General features: G+C 44.1%; 1 protein-coding gene across 2 annotated transcripts; it reads right to left on the bottom strand.

The window, feature by feature from the left end:
- Nucleotides 1–10,944: 10,944 nt before the first annotated feature.
- On the bottom strand, nucleotides 10,945–24,538 carry LOC127786355 (protein CHROMATIN REMODELING 20). Of its 2 annotated transcripts, none has more exons than XM_052313733.1 (26): nucleotides 24,317–24,538; nucleotides 23,206–23,593; nucleotides 22,711–22,773; nucleotides 22,529–22,624; nucleotides 22,335–22,427; nucleotides 21,348–21,538; nucleotides 21,032–21,269; nucleotides 20,051–20,146; nucleotides 19,547–19,627; nucleotides 19,012–19,419; nucleotides 18,618–18,901; nucleotides 18,402–18,489; nucleotides 18,118–18,318; nucleotides 17,710–17,829; nucleotides 17,240–17,412; nucleotides 15,893–16,034; nucleotides 15,465–15,614; nucleotides 15,292–15,347; nucleotides 14,910–15,213; nucleotides 14,665–14,794; nucleotides 14,363–14,421; nucleotides 13,851–14,083; nucleotides 12,226–12,429; nucleotides 12,066–12,144; nucleotides 11,740–11,984; nucleotides 10,945–11,571 (listed from the first exon to the last, which is right to left on the bottom strand). In XM_052313733.1, exons 2-26 carry the CDS (start codon nucleotides 23,521–23,523, stop codon nucleotides 11,187–11,189), a joined length of 4,437 nt encoding a protein of 1,478 aa, XP_052169693.1. In that variant the 5' UTR covers nucleotides 23,524–23,593; nucleotides 24,317–24,538; the 3' UTR covers nucleotides 10,945–11,186. The 2 variants fall into 2 exon arrangements, with proteins under 2 accessions (XP_052169693.1, XP_052169694.1); XM_052313734.1 differs by having other exon boundaries at nucleotides 17,246–17,412; nucleotides 24,317–24,537.
- Nucleotides 24,539–25,298: the final 760 nt, after the last annotated feature.

Below are 25,298 nucleotides of genomic sequence, written 5' to 3'. Positions count from 1 at the left end.
ACGAGATTGGATACCACATCCATGTCTACGACGGCGTGATGCGCGTCCGTGAACCAGGCGGACGACTGTTGGCGAAGATCGCGCGTGGGCCGAGCAGGCTATATGTGCTCGATGTCCACCTGGCACGCCCAGTGTGCTTGGCGTCGCGGAGCGAGGAGAGTGCGTGGCGGTGGCATGCCAGACTCGGCCACATCAACATGACGGCACTCCGCAAGATGGCTCGCGATGACATGGTACGTGGGCTGCCCATGGTCGAGGAGGTGGACCAGCTGTGTGAGGCGTGCCTCGCCGGCAAGCAGAAGCAGACGCCGTTCCCGGACCAGTCGCAGTGGTGAGCGGAGCGCTCGCTTGAGTTGGTGCACGGAGACCTCTGCGGGCCCGTGACGCCGACGACACCAAGCGGGAACACCTACTTCCTACTACTTGTTGATGACCGCAGCAGGTACATGTGGGTGAATATGTTGTCGACCAAGGATCAAGCTGCAGCAGCCATCAAGAATTTCCAGGCGCTTGCCGAGGTGGAGTCCGGCTGCAAGCTGGGGACGCTTCGCACGGACCGAGGCGGAGAGTTCACCTCAAGGGAGTTCATGGAGTACTGCGCGGCGGATGGTGTTCGGCGACAACTGACAGCGCCGTACTCCCCGCAACAGAATGGCGTCGTGGAGCGCCGGAATGGCATGGTGGTCGGCACGGCGCGCAGCTTGCTCAAGGCGAAAGGACTGCCGGGCTGGTTCTGGGGAGAGGCGGTGAATACTGCTGTGTATTTGCTAAACCGTACACCAATGAAGAGCGTGGAAGGAATGACGCCGTTCGAGGCATGGTATGGGAAGAAGCCAACTGTTCATCATCTTCGGACATTCGGCTGCCTCGTCTACGTCAAGAACACGACCCCGCACCTGAAGAAGTTGGAGGACCGTGGTCGCAAGATGATCTTCGTCGGCTACGAGCGTGGCTCCAAGGCATTCCGGGCGTACGACCCGGTCACGAAGCGTGTTCATGTGACACGGGACGTGATCTTCGACGAGGGTGGCCAGTGGGACTGGTCTGACGATACCGAGCATGGTGTTGAAACAAGCCACACCGACGACATCTTCACTGTCAAATACATGGTTGTGCCCGAGGATGACGAACCGATGGACGAGAGTACAAGCTCCTCTGCTTCACCAGTGGCGTCGGCTTCCCCTGCCTCCCCAACAGCAACCCCGGTGGCGGCGACACCAACTGTTCAGCATGCCACGCCACCAACAAGTCTGGTCGAGCAGCTGGACACCGACCACGACGACGACGCGCCGCTGCGGTTCAGAACCTTGGATAACATCATCGGGCCGGCGTCGCCACCTGGGTACGCAGTGCGTGACTTGGGTGATGAGCAACTCTATGCTATAAGTGCGGAGGAACCCGCGTCACTCGCGCAGGCGGCAAAGGACCCATGCTGGCGTCGAGCGATGGAGGAGGAGTTGCAGGCAATCGAGGAGAATCGCACCTGGACACTCACAGAGCTACCTCCTGGCCGGCGTGCCATTGGGCTCAAGTGGGTGTACAAGGTCAAGAAGGACGAGCGCGGCGCTGTGGTGCGGCACAAGGCGCGACTCGTTGTCAAGGGATATGCGCAGCGCCAAGGCGTCGATTACGACGAGGTCTTTGCTCCGGTGGCGCGCATGGAGGCAGTGCGGCTCCTCCTGGCCTTGGCAACTCATGAAGGGTGGGAGGTCCATCACATGGACGTGAAGACGGCGTTCTTGAACGGCGACCTCCTAGAGGAAGTGTTCGTGGAGCAGGCACCGGGATTTGCTCAAACCGGCCATGAACACAAGGTATTCAAATTACATAAAGCTCTGTATGGTTTACATCAAGCTCCTCGTGCCTGGAATCAAAAATTGGATGAGAAACTGGGCACTCTGGAATTCAAAAGGAGTCCATCTGAACATGCAATTTACTGTCGGGGTACTGGTGCTGAGAGGCTTGTGGTGGGCGTCTATGTGGATGACTTGATTATCACGGGGACCAGCAGCAACAGCATCAACAAATTCAAGGTACAAATGGCAGAAATATTCAAGATGAGTGATCTTGGTTTACTCACTTATTATCTGGGCATAGAAGTGAAGCAAAATGTAGAGGGCATTACTCTGTCTCAAGGGAGCTATGCAAAGAAAATCCTTGAGAAAGCTGGTATGGTGGACTGCAATTCTTGTGAAGTTCCAATGCAGGCCAAGTTGAAGCTGACTAAGGAGAGCAACAGCCCATATGTGGATGCTACTGAGTACAGAAGCTTGGTTGGGAGTTTGAGATACTTGGTAAATACCCGTCCTGATTTGGCCTTCTCAGTTGGGTATGTGAGTAGATTTATGGAGGAACCTCATGGTGAGCATCTTGCAGCTGTGAAGCACATAGTGAGATACATAGCTGGGACAATTGACTGGGGTCTCTTCTATCCAAGGAAGACAGGTGTGAAGGCAAACTTACTAGGCTTCAGTGACAGTGATCTAGTTGGAGATGTGGACAGCAGGAAGAGCACTTCTGGAGTCATATTTTTCCTTGGAGAAAGTCCAATCAGCTGGCAATCTTCCAAGCAGAAGGTAGTGGCATTGTCAAGTTGTGAAGCAGAGTATATTGCAGCTGCCACTGCTGCCTGTCAAGCTGTTTGGTTAGCACGGCTGCTAGCTGAGATTCTGGATTCAGCTGTGAGCATGCCAGTGCTGAGGGTGGACAATAAGTCCACTATCTCATTGGTAAAAAATCATGTGCATCATGACCGGAGTAAACATATTGACACGAGGTATCATTTGATCCGGGAGTATGCACAAAATGGGCAGATTGAAGTGGAGTTTATCAGGACTGATGAGCAACTTGGCGATGCTCTCACGAAGCCACTTTGCAAGACTAAGTTCCAGGAACTCTGCATCAAGATCGGCCTTCGTCTCTGCAAATAACTGCGTGCACAAGCCTTAGGAGGAGATTTGTTGAATAATTCTTGTGCATTCCTAGTTTTTAGCTTGTTTTCAGTTAAGCAGTTAGGCGCATGGCTATTATTTGGCTGTGCGCGTTTTGAGCTTTGATGCGAGTTTGGTCGCATGGAGCGCGTCGTGCGCCACGTTCTAGACGTTTGGGATGGCACTCGTTGATGACGAGCGTGGCGTGCATGTCGGGCATCGTGACCCGTTCTTAGCATGTAATAGTTTCTTATATATGCAATCACAAACAAAAAAGCTGCACGTTTTTTTTTCAGCAGCACCAAAACAAGAACGTGTTTACTTCCACTGTGTTCGCGTGAGTTTGTGTTGTGATCCTGAGCTCACCGGCGACGAGCTGTCGTCGATACTCCGGTGATCTCTGACAGGACTCGGCGAGCGAGGCTAACTTGCATGTTTCCGAGATGAGCTTCGCCGCAATGGCAAGCACCGTCGCGGAGGTTGTCGCGGCGCCGGTGGTCGTCGCGGCGACGGAGGCCATCGTGGACGCGGCGCCGGTGGTCGTCACGGTGCCGGAGGCCGTCATGGCGCCCGTGATGACAGTCCCTTGCGTGGAGGCCGTCGCGGTCGTGGGGTTGGACGTCGTGCCAGCCGTGACAGAGGGAGACGACCTGGACGTAGTCCACGGGGGGAACATCCATGCTGGCATTGACCCCGATGCGGCTGGCCATGTTGGGAAGTTATTGCGGCCATCCACGTCTCCCGGTGTGCTGACCAGACAAGCTACTACTAGTGTCCAAGCGGTCGCTGCCGAGGTAGCCAGACGCCTGTCCTTTGAGGATCTCGGTGGGGATTCAGGGCAGGCCGCATTAATGGCGGTGGAAACGCCTGAGAAGGAGACGCCCGAGGAGGAGAGGGCGAGGGCGGTCTCACGCCTCGCGGCTCTTCAAGCTGCGCACCAGGAGGAAGGAAGCAGCAAGTCTATTGGGCTGACAGTTTACCGCAGACGCCGGCCCATGCAAACATCACGACCGCTGGGCCAAGGATGGCCCATTCACGGCTGCTTGGAGGCTTGTCAAGAGGGGGTTATCACGAGCCCACAACCCCAAGCCGGCCCAGGACTCGGTGAGGGGCCGGACCAGGTCGGTCTGCTCCTGGACGCCTGGGAGAGGCCGCAGACCTCGGCTCCCTCTAAAGGGGAAGCGAGCGCCGAACTGGGAGGGGCGAGCCGCGTGGCGGAGGTGGGCGACGCGCTGCCACCATCACCGCGCCATACCGTCGCCGTCGCCAGCACAGCCACCGCAAGCTTCCTCGACCAGGTCTCGACGACACCATCGCCATCTATCCTGGGACGGTGCCCACCTGCTTCGGTGCCTGTTGCGCGCCGCTGCCGCCTGGTGATCCCGCCAGGGTTCACACCACGGAGGAGCTCCTGCCTCCAAATGCAAGGGAACGGCGTGCGCCGGCACACCATCTCCAAGGCTAAGCGCGTCACGATGAAGCAACTTGGCGTCGTTGATGAGGAGGAGGATGCAGACCAGGAGGCAGAGCAGCGGTATGAAGATCTGTTCGCTGTGCCCCTCTCGTCACAGCACACGGCTGCCCTGGCAGAGTTGCTCAACGTCTCCATCGAGCAGCAGGAGCCCTTGGCACAGTTGGCGCCCGACGCCGGTGCCGGGTTGATCGGCACTGCACTGGCAATCACCTCCCCAGCCTGAAGTACCCGCATTGTCTGTGTTCTCCCGTGGCGTGTGTGTGGAGTTGTATCTGTATGTTAGGTTTCAGTACTCTTGTGTGGAATGTACGGGGGTTGAATGATGTAGCGAAGAGAGCTGTGGTTAGGGAGATGGTTGTTAGTTCCAAAGCTGCCATTGCTTGCTTGCAAGAAACTAAGCTTGCTGTGATTGATGATGATGTTGTTCGTGAAACTTGTGGTTCAGATTTTGACAGCTTTGCCTACTTGCCTGCCATACATACAAGAGGGGGGATCCTGGTTGCCTGGCGTGGGGATTCTTTCAATGCTTCGGTGATACACCAGGGGAATTGGTCTTTGTCTGTGCGCTTCCAGGATCAGCAAGGACAGAGGGAATGGTTCCTTACTTCAGTTTATGGCCCGCAAGGGGATGAGGAGAAATTTCAGTTTATGGAAGAAATGGTGGCAGCAGGTGCGACCTGTGGGAGTTGCTGGATGATCACAGGGGATTTCAACCTAATTGCGGCAGCGACGGATAAGAACAACAGTAGAGTGAACCGACGGCTCATGACGGCATTTCGTAGCAAGTTGAACCAGCTGGAGCTTAAAGAAGTCTACCTCTTTGGAAGACGTTACACCTGGAGTAATGAGCAGGAGAGGCCAACTTTAGTGAAGCTTGATCGGGTTTTTGTGACGACTGACTGGGAGGAGATGTTTTCTGAAGCACACCTTCAGGCTCTCAGCTCTTCGGCCTCGGACCATTGCCCGATTCAGCTGACTTGTGGCGACTTTAGGGTGCGGAGCAGGAAGTTCAAGTTTGAGAATTTTTGGGTTAAGCTCGATGATTCCAGGAAGTGGTGCAGGAGGCTTGGGCGACTGATGTGTAGAGTGAAGACCCGTTTGTAATCCTTTATGTAAAGATGGCTAGGCTGGCAAAGAAATTAAGATTATGGGGGCAGCGAAGAATCAGTACCCTAAGGTTGCAGCTGCAGATTGCGCATGAGGTGATCCTAAGACTCGATGTGGCACAGGAGCTTAAGATCCTGATCCCGGCAAAAAGAAGGTTGCGGGCTGTTTTGAAAGGGCGGTGCTTAGCTCTAGCAGCTTTGGAAAGGATGAGAGTCCGACAGAGAGCAAAGATGAGGCTACTACAAGATGGGGACTCTAGTGCAACCTTTTTTAAGTTTAAGATCAGGGCAAGAAGAAGGAAGTTGGCAATCCATTATCTCAAGCACGGGGGACAACGCGCTTCCACCCAACAAGACATGCTTGAAATGACAAGGGGCTATTTCCAGGAGGTGATGGGCTCAGTTGGGTCAGGGGATGGAGCAAGGACACTCAACTTTCAGGCGCTAGGAATTGAGTCGCTGAACTTAACAGGGCTAGAGGAGGATTTTGGGGAAGATGAGGTGTGGAAGACAATCAAAGATATGCCGACGGACAGAGCGCCTGGCCCTGACGGATATACAGGACTCTTCTATCAAGCTTGCTGGGGTGTAATCAAACAAGAGGTGATGGCAGCGTTGCAAAAGTTCTTTTCAGGCAACTCGCAGAACTTAGGAAAGTTGAACTCGGCAACAATCATTCTCCTGCCGAAGAAGGAGGCGCCGGCACTTTTGAAAGATTATCGCCCAATAAGCCTCATTCACAGCTTCTCCAAGTTGGCAACGAAACTCATGGCAACAAGACTGGCGGGTAGAATGGGAGAACTGATCCCCTTCACACAGTCGGCTTTCATCAGGGGTCGCTCGATCCACGAGAACTTTATGTTCATCAGAGGAATGGCTCGACGGTTTCACACAAAACGACAGCCAATGGTGTTGCTTAAGTTGGACATCTCTAGAGCTTTTGACTCAGTTTCCTGGCCTTTCCTGTTGCAGCTACTACAGTACAGAGGGTTTGGAGCCCGTTGGCGGAGTTGGGTATGTTCTCTTCTCCTTACAGCGCAAACGACAGTGGGGCTGAATGGGGAGGAATGTGACCCGATTAGATTGATGAGAGGCTTGCGACAAGGGGATCCACTGTCGCCACTCCTTTTTTTCCTCGTGATGGATGTCTTGCAAACGCTGGTTGCAAAGGCAATCTCCCTCGGCGTCATGGGTGGGTTCAGCGGCAGATCGCGTTCACCGGCGATCTCTCTGTACGCCGATGATGCGGTGCTCTTTTTCCAGCCGTCGGAATAGGACACTTGGGCAGTTAAAGGAATTCTTGAACTCTTCGGGGAGGCCACTGGTTTGGTAGCAAATTTCACCAAGAGTGCGGTCACCATGATCCAATGTTCAGAGGAGCAATCAGAGCTAGTCCAGTCGATCCTGTGTTGCAGAGTCGAGCCGTTCCCAATCACCTACCTCGGGCTCCCGCTCTCCCTCCGAAAGCTTACGAAGCACGATGTCCAACCGCTCCTTGACCGGTTTGTCAAGAAATTCGCCAGGTGGAAGCCAAAGTTTCTCTCCGCCGGTGACCGGCTGACCTTGATCGAGACAGTCCTACTTGCTTTGCCAGTGCATTACATGTCTGTACTTGAGCTCCCACAGTGGGCAATCAAAGAAATAAACAGGAAGTGCCGGGGATTTCTATGGAAAGGGCAGGAGGAGGTGAATGGCGGACACTGCTTGGTTGCCTGGAAAGCGGTCTGCATGCCACATGAAAATGGCGGGCTGGGAATCAAGAGCATCAATTATTTCGGCAAGGCACTTCGTCTCAAGTGGTTAGCAAAAAGGGGGGAACAACAAGACAGGCCGTGGACAGCAGTTCCAATAGATCAGTCGAAAGACTTGCAAGACCTCTACCTCGCAGGAACGAGACAAGTGTTGGGGGATGGGAAGAACACCAAATTTTGGCTGGTGGACTGGTTGCCGGTGGGGAGCATAAAGTCGAGATTCCCCTTGATCTTCAGCCATGTCGAGCGCTCGGGCTTGACGGTGGCACGAGGGCTTCTGAACCATAGGTGGGTACGAGACATCAAGGGGGCACCCTCCAATCGCGCAATTGGGGAATACTTTCAGATTTGGGACGCGGTCCAAGGGGTGCAACTTCAAGATGGGAAGGAAGATGAGACAATCTGGAAGTGGGCACCAAATGGAAAATACACTCCCTGCTCGGCCTACAGCATGTTCTTCATGGCAAACACGGTGGCGCGATGTGGTACTCTGATTTGGCAAACAAGAGCGCCGTCAAAGGTGAAATTCTTTATGTGGTTGGCCGAAAAAGGGCGATGCCTCACGGCGGATAATCTAAGTAAGCGTGGTTGGCCGCACCAGCAGGTTTGCCAACTTTGCTTGGTAGGTGATGAAGATTGTGAACACCTATTTGTGTCTTGCACCTACACGACCAGGGTGTGGAGAATGATCAAGGGCTGGATTGGGGTTGGCTTCCTGCTGCCATCTGAGTCAGGCTTGGACTTGGGCGAATGGTGGTTAGTGATGCGGCAAAATTTTCGGAACAACTACAGGGACGCCATTGACAGCCTCGTGCTGCTTGTTTGTTGGATGGTTTGGAAGGAAAGAAATGCGCGTGTGTTCCAGAACCAGCGACGCTCAGCCGGTTTCCTGTTTGGTTCAATCAAAGAGGAAGTGGCGATTTGGAAGGAAGCTGGGGTTTTCAGAAATATAGGAGAGTAGTCTCTTAGTGTAATCTTTTGCTTTTGGGAAGTTGTTAGTGTAATCTTTTGCTTTTGGGAAGTTGCTCCGGTGACAATTTCCATTACTTCGACAGCTTCTTGTTGAAGTTATAACTTTGTATATTTGTATATATTCTTCAATCTTAAGTAAATTTGGTTGGCCTTTCTTGGCCGGCCCGGCTAAAATACTTTGAATCAGTGATGAGTGCGGAGGACAGTGCTACAAGAAGGCTGTTGTTTGAACAAATTGGGCTGGCTGCTGCTGATTTGACTGAGCTTGATGTTCCTTTCACTGAAGAGGAAATCTGGGCAGCCATCCGCTGCTTACCGAACGAAAAATCACCCGGCCCAGACGGTTATACAGGATTGTTCTATCAAAAGTGTTGGGAGATCATCAAACCCGAGCTCCTCAACGCACTGGCAAAGTTTTGCACCGGCAATAGTCAGAATCTAGAAAAATTGAACACGGCAATAGTCACGCTCATTCCCAAGAAGGAATCGCCAACTCTACTCAAAGACTACAGGCCGATTAGCTTGGTGCATAGTTTCTCTAAGCTGGCTGCGAAGATTATGGCACAGCGACTAGCGACGAAGCTGGATGTTTTAATTCCTTATTCTCAAACCGCCTTCATCAAAGGGCGCTGCATTCATGAGAACTTTGTTTATGTCAAGGGGCTCGTTCAGCAATTCCATAGGCAAAAGAAGGCAATGGTACTGTTGAAGCTTGACATTTCCAAAGCATTTGACACTGTATCGTGGGGTTTTCTGCTGTCTATGATGGAGTTCAGGGGATTTGGCCCGAATTGGAGACGGTGGATCTCGGCTGTTTTCCTCACTGAACAAACAAGCATCTTGATAAATGGGGCACTCACCGACCCAATCAAGCCAGCAAGGGGACTGAGGCAGGGAGACCCTTTATCGCCTCTCCTCTTCGTGTTAGTAATGGATGCCCTTCAAGCCATGGTGAATCGAGCGAAACTAGCTGGTTTGCTGTCACCACTAAATGCAAGAAGGCATTTGCCTCCCATCTCAGTGTACGCTGATGATGCCGTTCTGTTCTTCAAGCCAACGGCTGCTGAAGCAAGCGCGATCAAGGGACTGTTGACGTTGTTCGGCGAGGCAACAGGCCTCAAAACAAATTTCTGCAAGAGTGCGATCACCCTGATTCAGTGCAGTGATCAACAACGGGCAATGGTTGAGTCCATTCTCTCCTGCAGAGTAGAAGATTTCCCCATCACCTACTTGGGCCTCCCGCTAGGAACAAGACAGCCAACAAAAGCCGAAGTTCAGCCGATCCTTGACAAATTAGCTAAGAAAGTTGCCGGCTGGAAACCTAAGATGCTCTCGATCGATGGCAGGCTATGCTTGATCAAGTCAGTGCTCATGGCTCTTCCCGTCCACTTCATGTCGGTGCTGCAATTGCCGAGATGGGCAGTCAAGGACATAAAGCACAAATGACACGGTTTCCTTTGGAAGGGGCAAGAGGAGGTGAGCGGCGGGCATTGTCTGGTCTCATGGCGGAAGGTGTGCTCTCCAGTGGCGAAAGGCGGTCTCGGAGTGAAGGACCTGAACTTCTTTGGTCAGGCTTTAAGATTAAAATGGCTGGCGAAATCGCTGGAGCAAAGGGAGAGACCCTGGACGATGGCATCTTTCAGGCCTGGTTGTGATGTGGAGGCCATATTTCGCTCGGTGACAGAGTACATCATAGGCAATGGTGAAGACACCGATTTCTGGACAGCAAACTGGACTGGGAAGGGATGCTTTGCATGGCGGTGGCCGATCCTGCACTCTTATGCAGGCCGTGTCAGGCTTTCGGTCGCCAAAGCTCTGACCAACAATCGCTGGGTCCGCACACTGCAGGGGGCGCTGTCCAACGAGGCGATGGGCGAGTTCTTCCAGCTTTGGGACGAAATTCATGATGTGTTGCTGCTCCCCTCGACGGATGAAATCAGGTGGAAACTGACGAACGATGGGCAATTTTCTGTGGCGTCGGCCTACGACATGTTCTTCATGGCTACGGAAAACTGTGCATTCGGCGAGCTGCTGTGGCACTCCAGAGCTCCCTCGCGAGTCCGCTTCTTCATGTGGCTTGCGCTAAAAGACCGTTGCCTCACTGCGGACAACCTCGCCAAGCGAAACTGGCCACATGATGATCTGCGCTCACTTTGTCAGCGAGATGATGAGAACTGCCACCACCTGTTCGTTGCGTGTGATTACACGGCGGCGGTGTGGCGTTCTATCAAGCGATGGTGCAATGCAAGCTTTCCAATACCGGCAGATGGGGACGCTGCCCTCGCTGATTGGTGGCTGGCAACTAGATGCCGTTTTCAGAAGAGCTACAGAGCAGATTTTGACTGTGCTTTCATGCTAATATGTTGGCTGATTTGGAAGGAGCATAATGCACGTATATTTCAGCACGTGTCCAAGCTACCGGATCAGCTCGCAGAGGACATCAAGGATGAAATTGCCGTTTAGAGGGTGGCGGGGATTTTCTCCTAATTTCGCGAGTAATCCCCATGGGTGTTTGCGGGGTTTAGCCTCGCTTTTGCTTTTCGTTCTTGGCTGGCTAGGGACCTTCCTTGGCCGCCACGACATTGTAATGTCGTTGTAAACTTTTACTCTGTTTTTCCTCCCAATCTTAATGAAATTGGTCGGCCAACCTTTGGCCAACCCGGCAAAAGAAATCGTATGTATAATAAGGTAATTAATAAGACAAAGGGGCAGGAAGTAAAGTGCATCTTCTGGCATCATAATTTACTAATCATGTGAAGATTCCAGTTGCAAACTGATACAGCTTATCTTGTGAACCCAAAAAATGCCTTTTTCCATTTCCTTCACTACTTCTATACACTGATAATCCTAACATACAGGATGTATACTACGCAAAAGAAAAAGGTAACCTTTACAAAAGTATAAAATGTGTAACAGCAATGACTTGAGTAAGCTAACAACAAGTCATTTGACTTCACCTTGATCTACCGTCTCTGTTTAGCGTCTCCCAACTAATATCCTGGCCACATTCTTTGCAACTCGTGCTGCATCCAGGCTTGGTGCCTTGGCTTCTCAGAGTAAGCAAGTGGCTCAGATTGTTACACTTCTTTTGGTTGTTTGAAGTGATCTTAGGCTGCTGGGGTTGCCGGCTTCTTGAAGTAGCTTTAGGTGGTTGTATAAGGCTGCTCTCTGTTGGAACAGTACTTGGTTTTCTCTCGGCGTCATGTGTAGCTTTCCTCGGGGCAACTTCTAGCAACTTGTTGTAGCTTAACCATGCCATATCTTGCTCCTCCTTGGTAAGCCTTTCTTCTTCATTTTCTTGCAGAAGGGCTTCATGTTCATGGTAACTTGCGATCCACCTGTAAATCCCAAAAACAAAGATTAATGTTTGGCAAAGGCGAGCATGGGGGGAAATAAGCACTACGAGTTTGACAAGTTTTGAGTTATATGATTTTTATAGTTTATACGCTATAAGATTTATAGAATGACATCCTGTTAAGTTGAGTAGCAAAAAATATAAGCATTACCGGGAGTGGTCATGAAGTAGGTTCACCATGAGCCTGTCCAAAGGTAAATGTTCAGTGGTTTCACTGGAGTTGGGAGTAGGTGGCTTCTCAGTCCCAACTTTACTGTGACCATTCATGGTAGAACCGCTCTGCTCCAGTAGTTCCTCATCACCAAACTCGAAAAGATGCAACATCTCTTCTTTAGAGATTGTTCTAGACACTTGCTGTCTATCCACCACCCTTGCTGCAAGCCCTTCTTTTGTCACCTATATTAATAATACTAATTAATGAATTAAGTCAATAACACAACTAGAGTTTTAAACAAGAAAAGGCAACTGCCAAATTACCTGCCGTTTATATATTTTCTCTTCCATTGTTGCATGAGCCATTAGGCGGTAAGCATACACAGGCTTGGTCTGGCCATACCTGGAAAGAACATACGGTGAGTAAACAAATAATCACATGATTGTTCAACTTACTAGTAAAAATCAAGCAACAAGTTCTTGCCTCCAAACCCGATAGATGGCTTGCAAATCATGGGTTGGATTCCATGAACCATCAAGAAGAATCACACGGTTTGCTGCATGAAGGTTAATGCCTAGAGATCCAGCACGAGTAGATATCAATGTGCATTTCACTCTAATGTTTTCAGGGTCATTAAACCTCTCCACAAGATTTTGTCGCTCAGAAGATGGAGTGCTCCCATCAATCCTATTCAACATGACAGAAAACAAGATCACATTTGCAGAATAAGATAAGCTTCTTTTAAATATAAATATCGCCGTTGCCAAATTAAATGCTGGTAACAGCACTATCATCTTTGCAGAAGAAAATATCAGCAATTCTGCCCTGTCAAAGCCTTGTGATGCAAAAGGCAATGTTCATTTTTCCATTTTGTGTTGAGGCAGTAACTATAAACAGCACATTTGCAGAACTACATGCTGGCACAGACAATCACTTATGCATAACTAAATATCAATAATGCTTGTATATCAAAGCCTTTGGTGATGAAGTATCACCTTTGCATAACTGAGGTTATACACTTATACTGGCAGGTTTAGCACTGGTGCACTAGTGCGTGCTTCAGAGTAAATCATTAAGTCTAGATACACCTATGGTTTATTTGCTATAATTACTGTACATCCATATTTAAATATATAACGTCCTGACTTTATTTGGTCTTTAGTGTGCAACTTTGACCACTATTTTTTATTAGAATACAACAATAATATCTAACGAAACTGTTGTAAAAGTACTTATGTCCAAAAAATATGAGTTCTTTATCCCATCGTCAAAAAAGTTGTAATCATCTAAGTTGATTGTTTTTTAATTTGCTATAATATTTAGTTAGATTAATTAACAGTGTGGTATACTGGTATTATGAAACCTTAGGAGCACAATACCCAGGGTTATGTGCCACATGCCAAAATCCATGTGATTTTGTGCAACTTGAACCATAATACTCAGGGTTTTGTGATATTAACTCTATATTTAAATACAGAGGTAATACTAGTTTACTACTGACCAGCAAAAATATGTACATAGGCAGAAAGAACATGTTATGATCAGTTGCAAGCAGCAGCTGTGCTAGTGAATTCATGCTCGTAGAACATAAAATGCAAGCTTGCAGTGTTTGGATGTGTGTCTTTATTTCTTAACTACTCAGTAGTGACAATACAATTCATTTGAAAATAGAGTTGTATGTAATATGAACCTTTATATCTGAAGAGGTAATTTTATTATATTTGATATACAATTATAACAGCTCTATTATACATATGATGATTTAGTTAAGTTGCACAATGCAACACAATAGATGATGTAGATTTCTCCTTTTCCACTGATTAAGCGGAAGAAGAAAGTGATGAAGTATATTTCTCCTATTTTATTATCATGCTACATTTTTCAGGATTCAGTTTAAATAACAAAATATACACTTATCCATAAGGTGATGCCAAATTCCTAGTATCGCTTGCCAATATACCTGTGAAACTCCATACAGTCCAAACAGGGCTAGGTGCGTAGAAAATAACAAAGCAAAGTAACAGAAAATTGTCACTTATGAAACCACCACTGATAGTTGTATTGTTCTTGTGTATAAAAAATAAAATGCATAGAGTGTGAAAGTGCACCTGTACCAATCCTTGCCTTGTTTCCAATATTTGCCCTCTTTTCCATTAACTTGCAACTTAGATAGATAAAATTCCACCAAATCCAGAGTGCTCAAGCTCTGGCTGAACACTAATGCCTTGTCACCCAATTCAGAACATGATGACAGGATATCAAGGAGTAAAACCATTTTGCCACTATAATCTGCTTCCTTATAAGCATTTTCATCTAAAAGATTCTCCCACCAGTTACTTTCCTACAATAAAGGATATGCACATAAACAAAAATACTGGAACGTGTGGGTGTAGGTGCGATACTAAAGTTATGTTCCTTAACCATCTGTTTTTGGTTTAAATTAAACATAATTGCACAGGTAAGACCAGACTCACCAGACTATCAGACAAAATATAGCGTGCAGCTAGAAATCATAATATTAAAATATGATATGCATGAACGAATTACATGACAATCAATTCCTAAAATACTGTAAAATTTGAAACTTGAAACAATTTATAGCCAATATATATTCAAGTACCTCATTTACAACATCAGAACTTTTCTTGGATAGCTGATCATTTCTGCTTCTCAGCTTCTCTGTACAAATCACAAAGGTGACCAAGTGTTAATTTCTCACAGAAAAAAAAAAAGAGAATTTGAAATATATCAGAAGTTTGGGTTCTGACTTCTGAACCAAAAAATAGTCAATCAAACACTGATAAAATTATACGAGTATTATATTTTACTAATTACAAATAGAAAAAAAAAAGCGTGCAGATTTGCCAAAGTCTGAAGCAAGTTGTCAAAGCTCAAAAGGAAGGTCTGCGAATAATAAATTACCTCCATTTGGCAAGTAATTTTCAATATTATCATCACTAGAGCTCTCATCCATCAGAAAGGACTCGACATCTTCTTGGCGCAAATTTCCTTTCTGTTTAGCCATCTGGAGAAGACCAGGATGGTTCCATATCTACACTTGAAGCATATTGTCGGGCATGAGAAGAAAGAACGTAAACAAATATGATAGTACAACAGAATATTGGCATGTTATCTAATAAAGACATAAAGATGCAAAAATGTCGCACCAGCGCTAACGTTTGGTACTTGGCAAAGAAGCCACTCCGCTGAAAAGATTTTTCTGAAGCAGCACTGCTTGAGAAACCATTCACGTCCAAGAATCTTCTGTACAGCTTCCTTTGTAGTTGAGAGAGTTTAACAGTAACAACAAAAACCTTCTTTTCTGGTAGATCATTCTTCACCACGTTCATGTCCATTCGCTGGACAAATCCCTTCAGTTGTTCATACAGAATATGTGACCGTTGGTTCATGATCTTGACATCATCTGATGTAGAATTCGTGTGCTGCCCATTTTCAATGGGGTTCTGGAACCTGATAATGCAAAGCATATCATTCAAATGTCCAGAATATTAATTTGCCACAGTAAAAGAGATCAGAGCATCAATTTACCTGTTACGGAACTCATGGCTACTTCCAAGATAACCTTCCCTAACAAAATCAACCATCTGTTAACCAGAAAATCAAAAGCCATTAGAAAAGTACTACAGTCAGATATCAAAATACTGTTGGTAGCTGGAAGGTAAAGTAGCAAGGGTTTAGGGTAGGAGTGCATAATTCCTTACACAGTAATATTCCATCAAATTATTCTGCAATGGAGATCCAGTTAACGCAATTCTTCTCTGTGTCCTTACTTGTTTCAAAGCTTGTGTAGTGTCAGCTCTCCTGTTCTTAATTATATGTGCTTCATCACATACAAGAATATCTGGCCCACACTGATTGTGACATATGTAAATGGACTGTATCAAAACCCATATCTAAAAGAACAAGGTTGGAAGAAAACATACATACAGTATAATGATGCATAGCTCATGCCAGATGAACATCTATGATTGTTATATTACCACATAAAGTGGAATGGTGATTGAAACATTAGTATATCCATGGAAAGGAGGGGTATAAGATATGGATGAAAAAGGAAAATGCCTATGACTTGACATAACATAAAAGCTTGAAATATAACAGAATAACAACAGGACAAATGGAACATCACCTGCAAAGCATTGGTGATCTCGTTTGCAACAGTTTTGTCCCTCGCACTCCTTCCGAGGGAAAGGTTTCTAAATGATGAATAACCAATCAGAAGCACGCCACCTTTTATTCGCCACTTTTTTAGTAAATACTGAATGTTTGCCCTGCAAAAACCACAAGTGGAAGGGGAGTCGTTTCAGGCCAAAAATAGAACACCCCATCATAATCGTAATGAAACCTTATTTCGACAGCATATAGAAGTTTTGACACAGGCAGACATTCCATCATCAGCAGAAAAGGGCTTACAAGAATATTCACCCTAACTAATACATCTAGCCACAGGTTGGTTATGCAGGTAATCAATTGAACCTATCGGTACAAGGACATGGTGGAACCTTCATCTTCCGTTGCATTTAGAAAGATGCCTTGAAGCTAAAGCAATTCACATGCTGCCAAAGGTTCTGAAGTGCTGAACAATAGCTTTCAAGTGCAATACACATCTAATGCAAGGTCATGAAAAGGGAAATACCAAATAATGCAATAAAAAGAAGCTCGACAGCAATGTCCTAATGCTGCTGAGGTGAAATTGAAGATTTTCAGGAGCATAGCTTTCATTAGTGGTTATCAACATCATACCATACTGAATCTGTCATTTCATATTTCTGTTTTCAGAATTAGGAAAAATCAATCGCATCTAACCAAGTGAGATTTGTGACATAAATCTAGAGAAGAAATAAAGGGTAATGCCAGTAACCTTCCAAATGTTGCAAAGGAGTCTACACACATGAACAGTTTTTTTCTTGAGATTTGGGGGAATTGAACCTAGGGTGGCTAGCTAACTTATGTTTTTAGGTTTGAGAGTAACAGATTAACAGATGCAGAGTTTGAGTTTATCCTTATAGCTCACAGGGTATAATTTATTTTGAGGCTGGCACGTGTCAATTATCTAGTATTGCAGTAGGGAAAATAAGATTATACAAGATGGTATAACAAAGGTTCTAGGTTACATGAATTAGGGAACAAATTTAGTACCCCCTCCATCCCAAAATATAGCTACCTTTCTAGTTCAAATTATATTTTGGGGCAGAGGGAGTATCATGTATCACATAAGACGGCATTTGATGGATGATCCAAAGCAAGGTCTACAAAGAATGATTCAAGCGATTGAGGGTATCATTAGATTTTAGAAATAACTTAGGTCTGGATTTCCTAATTGATATAGGCAGATCTAATAGATCTTTCCTTGTCTGTTAGCTAAGTTTTGTGCTAAGTTGCTTCAAACCTATGTGCAAGAGTTTCATAGTCTAATTATAAATTCCAGAGTGCATACTTGCAAACATAAGACAAGATAAGTAACAAAATAATTAACCTGCACCTTGGAACATCCTCCAACATATACACACGAAGTGGCTTAAGTTCTGCTGGACACCATTTGATGAACTCTTTCTTCCAGTTATGCAAAACATTAACGGGGGTAACTATAAGCGCCGTGCGCAGTCCCAACTGGATGCATCTCATAACAGTATACAGGAATGTAATAACCTGCAAAGTCAAAATGCAAAAATATAAGAATACAGTTTCCATTATTCTTTTGTGAAATGGAAACAGGAAAGGGAAAACAAAGGCCACCTTGAATGATCGAAAAACAATCGGCACATAGTTATAGTTAACAAATCCAGCAATACAAGTACAACAATTAAAGGTAAACTGACACCCAAAGAATAGATCGATAGATCCTAGAATATGATCTAATAACCATGGAAAAAATATGATAATATGGCTGAATCATGTAATGAAGAAATCAAGAATATATATTACAGGACAAAAGTCAGTACAAACCTGAAAAGTTTTCCCAAGGCCCATGTTGTGAGCCAAAATGCAACCAAAACCTTTATCCCCAGATTTGACCTTTTTGACAGATTGGATCACATTTTCCCACATAAATCTTATTCCTGATACCTGAAATATCATGATATATTTTAGCTTCCTGTAACAGTATAGGTACAACTGTACAGAAATCATGACCAGTGTGATGGTGATGCGATACTGGCACATGAACGTCAAACAGGTAATTAACCAGTTTAAAAGCAAAAATAAGAAAGGGAAGTTAAGACGCATATCAGACTTTCTATTTGATGTTTCAACACACGAAGACACATTGCAATGTTCAGTGTAGAGTTTCAAACTAAATGTAATTTTTAAGGTGAATGAGCAATACTGTTGTTCAGTATATTTGAAAAAGCAAACCTGATGAGGTTTCAGTTTAGCAGATATGCTGCTTGGAATTCTAACAGGTGCTTCATCTTCCTCGCGGGCAAGGTTTACTATATGTCCATCCCCAACATATTCAGAAACCTCAGATGGTGCTTCCAAGGAAATTCCGATATTGTTGCTCTTTAACTTGCTGGCAGACTGCTCTTGCATGGACTTCAGATGTTCTTGCCTAGCCTACAAAAGAATGTTTAGATTATAACCTCAATAGCTTCAAACAAACATAGATAAGGTTTATCAAATCCAAAAATACTACAGACCTTCTCCATTGCAATTTTAAGCTTTGTTTCCTCTCCAAGTTCTTCGTCATCCATGATTCTTCTTATCCTCTTTTTCATTTTATGCTTGCTGATTATTTTTGTGTAAACAGTTAGCAAGGAAAAAATTTCAATATTTAATCCGCATCAACAAAAGTAATAGTAAACCAAATGCAAAGAATTGTGATGAAATAAACAATACAATGGTAAAGGGCATACCTAAAAGGACCATTGCTCTCTATTACAGAAAGCTCTGCAAAGTCATTCTCAGGATCAGAAGACTCAACACCACCTAGGGCCTTGTCACAGTCAGAAATTAAATGTTCCAGTTGACTGGGTAGGCAGCAGCAACATTGCCAACCAGCTACTCTAGCTTCCGATAAGCCTTCTTCACCAAAATTCTTTGACAAGCAATTTCTGCAGAAAAGCAGTTTACAAGAGCTGCAACTTTGAAGCTGTTCACTTTTTACACACCAGGTGCAATAACCACCAGACACAGGATCCTGTATAAAACGAGTACATCTAAGATTATGATTGCATAATACATTTCCATAAAAAAAAATCAATGTTATTTGAAATTATCTTGAAATCTACAGAAGTGGTATGTATTCACCTCGAGACGATTCTTCTCTATCACTAGAAATCTGCAAGATCCACAAATTATAACATCCAATACTGGGTGGCGGTGCACTTCAGGGACATTCAACATTTCAGTGCAAATAGTGCACTTGAAAGGTTTAGGCCGAACTTTATCACCAAGTTTAGGGCTTTGTGATGGGAAGATATCAAGATCAATAATCTCATCCGCATTTTCACTTGGTGCTGAATCTGGCTTGCTATCAGTCTGCATGTCATCATCACTTTCAATAATTACAGTTTTTGACCTCTTATTGTCAAACTCAACATCATCTTCACGTGTGCGCTTCGCTAGCTCAACAGAAACTCCATTTTCATATGTTTTGAGTTTTTTGGGAGGCAGCTCACAGCGTCCATTTGATGATGACGCCAAACCAATGTTCTCCTGAAAAGCAAGACAGAGTAGATGAAATGCTAAACAGTGCACCCAATAAAAAATCAACAATGATATAGATAACAAAATGGATAAATAAACAAAACAGACTCAAACTAAATAAAACTTTGCCAGTTACCTTATGCAAATGTCTTGTCCTTCTTTCTTTCAAATGGCGCTGCAGACGTTTTGTCATCTTTGCATCATCCTCTTCTGGTACCTACAGAGATGTACAACATTTGGGGAAAAAATATGAAGAAAATGAAATAGAAGTGCTTACCAGACAACATAAAAGCAAAACATCAGTTGTTCAACAAGAAGTCAAGAACTGTGATACTTGTATTGCAATCACATCAGAGAATCATTATGGCCATGTAGAAATAAAATTATATCATCCACCATGCAACTGAAATAGTTATAAATGCAAAAATGATAGCATAAAGGAGTTATATCGGCCAACAAACCAACATTAGAATTCAGGTGTTTACACACAGCACTAAATCAAAGTAATAAAACAGAAATAAGTATAAACACAGTAAAATGACTATAAACATGCACACAGGAGACATCAATGGGTAAGAACAGCAGCACAAACAAGGCCTAACTATAGCTCTGTAGCACAACAAAACTAGTTTCAACTTACCTTTCTGTATTTTCTTCTCTGTACTTCAGAAAGCTCTATTTCATCGACACCTTTTATGTCACTAACAGCACCCTCAACTTCAGCTATCTCCTCCACCTGTAGGACAATGAGAGTTGGAGATTTAATGGAACTGTATTGATGTGAAAGACAGATTAAAAACAAGTGAAAAGTTGGGTTTACGTATAGACAGAGAAGTTTCAGTATAATGGGAAATGGTAGGCTGAGCCAATTATTTACAAGTATATAAGAAATGACTGAAAAACAACCTAAAACAATATCATTTTTAGTATTGACAATGAAAACCAAAAAAATCTAAATGTTTTCTAATTGATATGTACATTAGAACAAACTAATTGAAATATTCTAATCTAAATGTATGTGGCCCTGAATTGACACAATACAACTTACACAGTAATGTACATGACTCAAGGATGTGTTCAACATAGAAAGACCTGGCAGCTGACAGTGTTAAACCAAGTCATTTAAATCACATACAACCCATACCACAAGCACAAACCATATTGGAGCTCTTAACTAAGCTCACATGTTTCTATGCTCTTCAATGTTTAAGCCCTGATTCAAGGCCTAAAATACAAACTACTTTGATCCTTGGTGCCTCTCTTTAGACCCTAGTTTCTTTTGTCTCAAGAATTTCTTGTGGATCTAATAAAAATGTACTCCATCCGTCCCAAATTATAGGGCACCCTCTTTTTAAGGAAAATCAAACTTGGTAGCTTTTGACTAATAATCATACTAACCATATATATGTTAAGTATTATGCATGTTATATTACTAGAATCATATTTTAAAGTACTTTCATGTGATGCTAATTTCAAATTTGTTGGAAACATAACATGGAATAAAATAATGGTCAAAGTATGTCACTAAAGACCGTGTAAAAAAATATAGGTCTTATAATTTGGGACAGAGGGAGTATAACAATAGTACAGAATTATAGCAGTTGATCAGTCTAAGTCACACCTCATCAACTCCTGGAAATTGGAGACCTAAAGCAGCCGCTTCTTGTGGGGTACTGGCCAGATAAACTGATGCCCAGTTACTACTTCCGAAAGAACTTTCAGCATATTCCTTAGATTTGGTAAGTTCATTGAATGCATTCCAACTTTTCTCATGGCATTGTGCAGATCCATCATCCCCAACAGGAATCTTTCCGGCAAGAAAGCCACTAGCACCTTCCTCCAGCAACCTCCCATGTTTTCTAATTGAAGTGTGTGAATCAAGGTCAGATTTGAGAAACAAAAACACAGGAACACACTAAATTTGGCCCCAACAGTACCTCCTTACAGGTCTACAAGATTGGAGGTATTCATCAGCTTTTCTGATTGATTTATTAGCTTCCTCAGGCACTTGATAACCAGCCCAGTGAGCCCTGTTCTTCCATGCTTCAGTTTCACAAACATTTGGAACTTGGCTTTCTATAGACTTGTAGAGGCTGGGAAGTTCGACACCAGCAGCATCAAGTTGCTCCTGCATTCAAAATTTCAAATGTATCGCCTACTACTTTTCTTGGATTTCATAAAGGAAATAACTCATCGAGATTACAGGTAACTCAAAACACATAACAAAGAACTTGGAAATTTAAAAAACGTAAAATTGGTTACATAGCACTCGAACATACCCATTTCTTGCACACACAAAATACAAGTGAACTTTTCTACATAAATTGCTTCTAGTAAAAATTGAAGTTTTCTGTGTAAAATATTTCTATCTAAAATCATAGAAATTGGGAAAGAGCTAAGATATGAAATGGTGAAATTTGTAACAGGTGAAAGTTAGAGTGATATGAAATATTCAATGGTATGTTTCTAAAGTGGATATCATTCGTTGTATGGAACCAATTTTTCCAAATAAACATATCTTGATTTATATGTATTCTTAAATTAATATGACAAGCATTACAGTCTGCAGTGCTTGGTACAGGCATGACAGGTCAAGCTATAAGAATAACCACTTATTGTTCTAGTGTTTTTTCAAGGTCAAGAACTCTAATTAATCTAAATAAGGGACTGTAAAATGTATACTTAATTCATTGACACTATAAATGTGAGTACAACCATAAACAAGATAAAGAAATATTTTGGCCTTCATTTTGATAAATCAATATGGTTTCATATAAAAGTGCTTCAATAATTTACATGGAACAAGTACTTAGGACATGCATCTAACACACCACATAGGAATGGTGGCAAGCATTGACTTAACAGATAAATATAATTATTATTCACTAATGGGCAAAATGATCCCCTTTGAGGCAAAAACATACCAAGAGAACAGCAATGTGAGTCTCCAAATCATCGAGTTCAGATTCCCATTCCTTCTTGTATTGCTTCATCTCAGTAGAAACGGCTGACTCTAACTACTCAAGGTAAGAAAAAATATACAATGCACAAATAGATTAATCATTGAAGCATTATGCATTATAGAATAAATTATAAGCATATTGACAGTGTTACGGACCTCATTTCCTTGGAGACTCTCCGATAGCTCCAACCTTACTTCAGATTCAATCTTTTCCAGTGACTCCTTTTCAAGTGATTCTTGCGCTTGAGCAGCCTAGTGTTTCCAAAGAATAAAAAGGATGAAATGGAAAACGTTAGGGGGAAAAAACAAAAAATGAATAAAACAACAATGGCAAATACCTTGCTCTCAGCGTCAAGGAATTCGGTAATTAATGTTTCAACTTCTTCATCAGTGAGAGGTGCCTATAAGGAATCAATTTTCAGAAAAATGGTACCAAATTACACACAAAAGAGAAAGCATGACAACTCAAGCCACACTAAGATTTCCAGCAGTTGAACAGAACAGAACACAATGCAACCGCAGAACAGATACCAGCAAGTTCTATGTTTCAATCTGTTCGACCAAAAGAAAAGTAATAGCATTGAAAACAATACTGATAAACATGTTTATCTAATACGGTGACAGTGATGTAACATAAAGGTTGTGCAAATATAATGAGAGCAACTATAGCAAAGGGCATATCAAAAGAGTTATCCTCGAGTGGGTATATTGCTTAATGTGTCCAATGTTGATCATACTTCTTACATTGATTGGAAACGATTAGATCCCATAAACATCAACAGGGCAAGATAAAACTTAAGTTACCCACCCGCAGATACTGCAATAGTACATACCTCATTGTCTCCCTCACCAGCATCAGACTCTGAAGTTTGCTCATTATCCGATTCCCGAAGAAGGTATTCATATGAGTCATTCTCTGAATCATCATCGGTGGTGGATGCTTCCTCATGCAAATCATTTTCCATTGTTCCATATTCATGCACCTTGTGCGCCTCACAGATACCATGTCTTGCGTCAGTTTCCACTTCAAGTTTATTTGCATCACTTTCAGGTTCAATAATTATAGTTTTATCTTCCCCTGCCTCTCCATTAGAGTGAATAGGTTCCATTTTCTTGGACATGTCATCAGATAATTTTCTATTCTCATCCATTGTGTTCACTATCAATTGCAGCTACAGACACATAAACTGTGCCATTCTTGTTAATGAACTCTTTTTTTTTCTGCACATAGAGAATACAGATATTGAAATTGAGGGAAACAAAAATGCAAGTTTACACAGTCAATCAGGCCAAGAGGCAGTAGTAGTAAAAGGAGTACATAATAGTAGGCTTCGATTGAAGGATTAATGAACCATAAATTACTCAAGAATGTGTGCAGCGGCAGAGGACATAATCACATAAGCATGACTAAAAAGCACACAGAGGCAACCAGAAAAGAACAGCTTCAACCCACCAAGTTACAACGACCCCAACACAACCCAAAACTGAGCTTGCACATCACTAAACCCTAAATAACAGTCCAAACGCGGACACAAGAATCAAAAATTTAAAAAAAAATACTTTGCTAAATAAAATGTTCCTGTGATTCTCTCAAACAGAGTTAGCATTGCAGGCACTCCAAGCCAGGAACGAAGCACGCGGCGCCAAATTGGGAACCCAGCACTACCACGGAACACCCCAAAATAAAAAAAAAAAATACAACACGAACCAGAGGAGAACAATCTAGCGATCCGACGAATCCCCAGCCCCCACCAAAACGACCACACATTTATCCTCCAAAATACCCCCACACAGCTTCACCACACCAGAGCTAACGCAGACACGAACACACACACATCCACGGACGCTGCAGCTAAACCGACCACGATCGCAACACCACGCCATCACACCAAGCAACACCACCAGAGCCTATAGCCGGAGACACCGAAGCTGTGGGCAGATTACCTCGGGAAAAAACCGCGCCGCGCCGGGGCGCCCCGGCCAGCCCTCGCGCGGCCCGCCCCGGAGGAGCACACCCTCCGCTACTCTCCGGCGACCGACGACGACGGCGGCGGCGACGGCGGCGATGGGGGGTTTTTGCGGGGGAAAGCGGCGGAGGGGGTAAAAATGAGATGCGTGAGCGAATGGGTGGAAAAAAAAAGGCGAGGAGACGCCGGGAAAAGGTTTCTTCACCCAACCGCGATTGAAAAAAAAAAAAAAAACCACGACCACTCTCCCGGTCCGCGCTTTTTCAACTTCCCTCCTCCTGTCCTGTCCTATACAGGCTTCCCACCAAGATTTTGATCTCTCGATTTCTGTGGATCGAATTTGAATTTTGAATCTACTGTGGCTATTTTCGCTGGGATTTCACTGTTCGGGTGGAGTACACTAGTAGTTCGGTGGGCTGAGAAAAAAAGATTGTACCGGATGTTGTTTAGGATTGTGAATTTGTGATTGGGAAGGCAGGATGGCAGAAAGTTGTTTCAGATTTGGATTTATTTTTTTTTTATGGATGGGGATAGAGCTTTCCTTTAAAGATTTCTTTTTAAGGATTGGTTTGGCCCACTCATGGGTGAAAACTTGGTTAGGATATTTAGGTGGTTGGACTTTGTTTACAACTGTGATTCGATTTTGGTGCTGGTGAATCTCATCATATGGTTTGATAGATCCGTAAGGTTGAGAGGAAATTATCGATAATTAAAAAAGTTGAATACGTAAGTGATATAGATAATTGGAAACAATAATACTTTGACCCTAAATCTAATAATCTAAAACTGGCTCTTTTGCTAGCTTTTAATTGGTCCACTTGACGCCTCTTACTTTTTAAGAAAAATCATAAATTTATACCAGAGAAAAAACACCTAACAATCACATGTTAGGAAAAATCTAGAGAAAAATGCATATGGATTTTAGAGGCTTTCAAAACTATATTCCCTTTCCAACCACA

This window comes from Oryza glaberrima, chromosome 10 (genome assembly GCF_000147395.1).
Source record: "Oryza glaberrima chromosome 10, OglaRS2, whole genome shotgun sequence".
NCBI lineage: Eukaryota > Viridiplantae > Streptophyta > Magnoliopsida > Poales > Poaceae > Oryza > Oryza glaberrima.
This window is presented reverse-complemented; position numbering and strand designations above follow the sequence as displayed.

Bases quoted from the DNA above. Each gene is read 5' to 3' on its own strand.
- LOC127786355 (XM_052313733.1), bottom strand. From the start codon at position 23,523: ATGGATGAGAATAGAAAATTATCTGATGACATGTCCAAGAAAATGGAA. The intron at 22,774-23,205 runs GTATGTACTATT...GATTCCTTATAG, and splicing joins CTGGTGAGGGAGACAATGAG to GCACCTCTCACTGATGAAGA. The intron at 11,572-11,739 runs GTAATGCTTATA...TGGGATTTACAG, and splicing joins CTACTTCATGACCACTCCCG to GTGGATCGCAAGTTACCATG.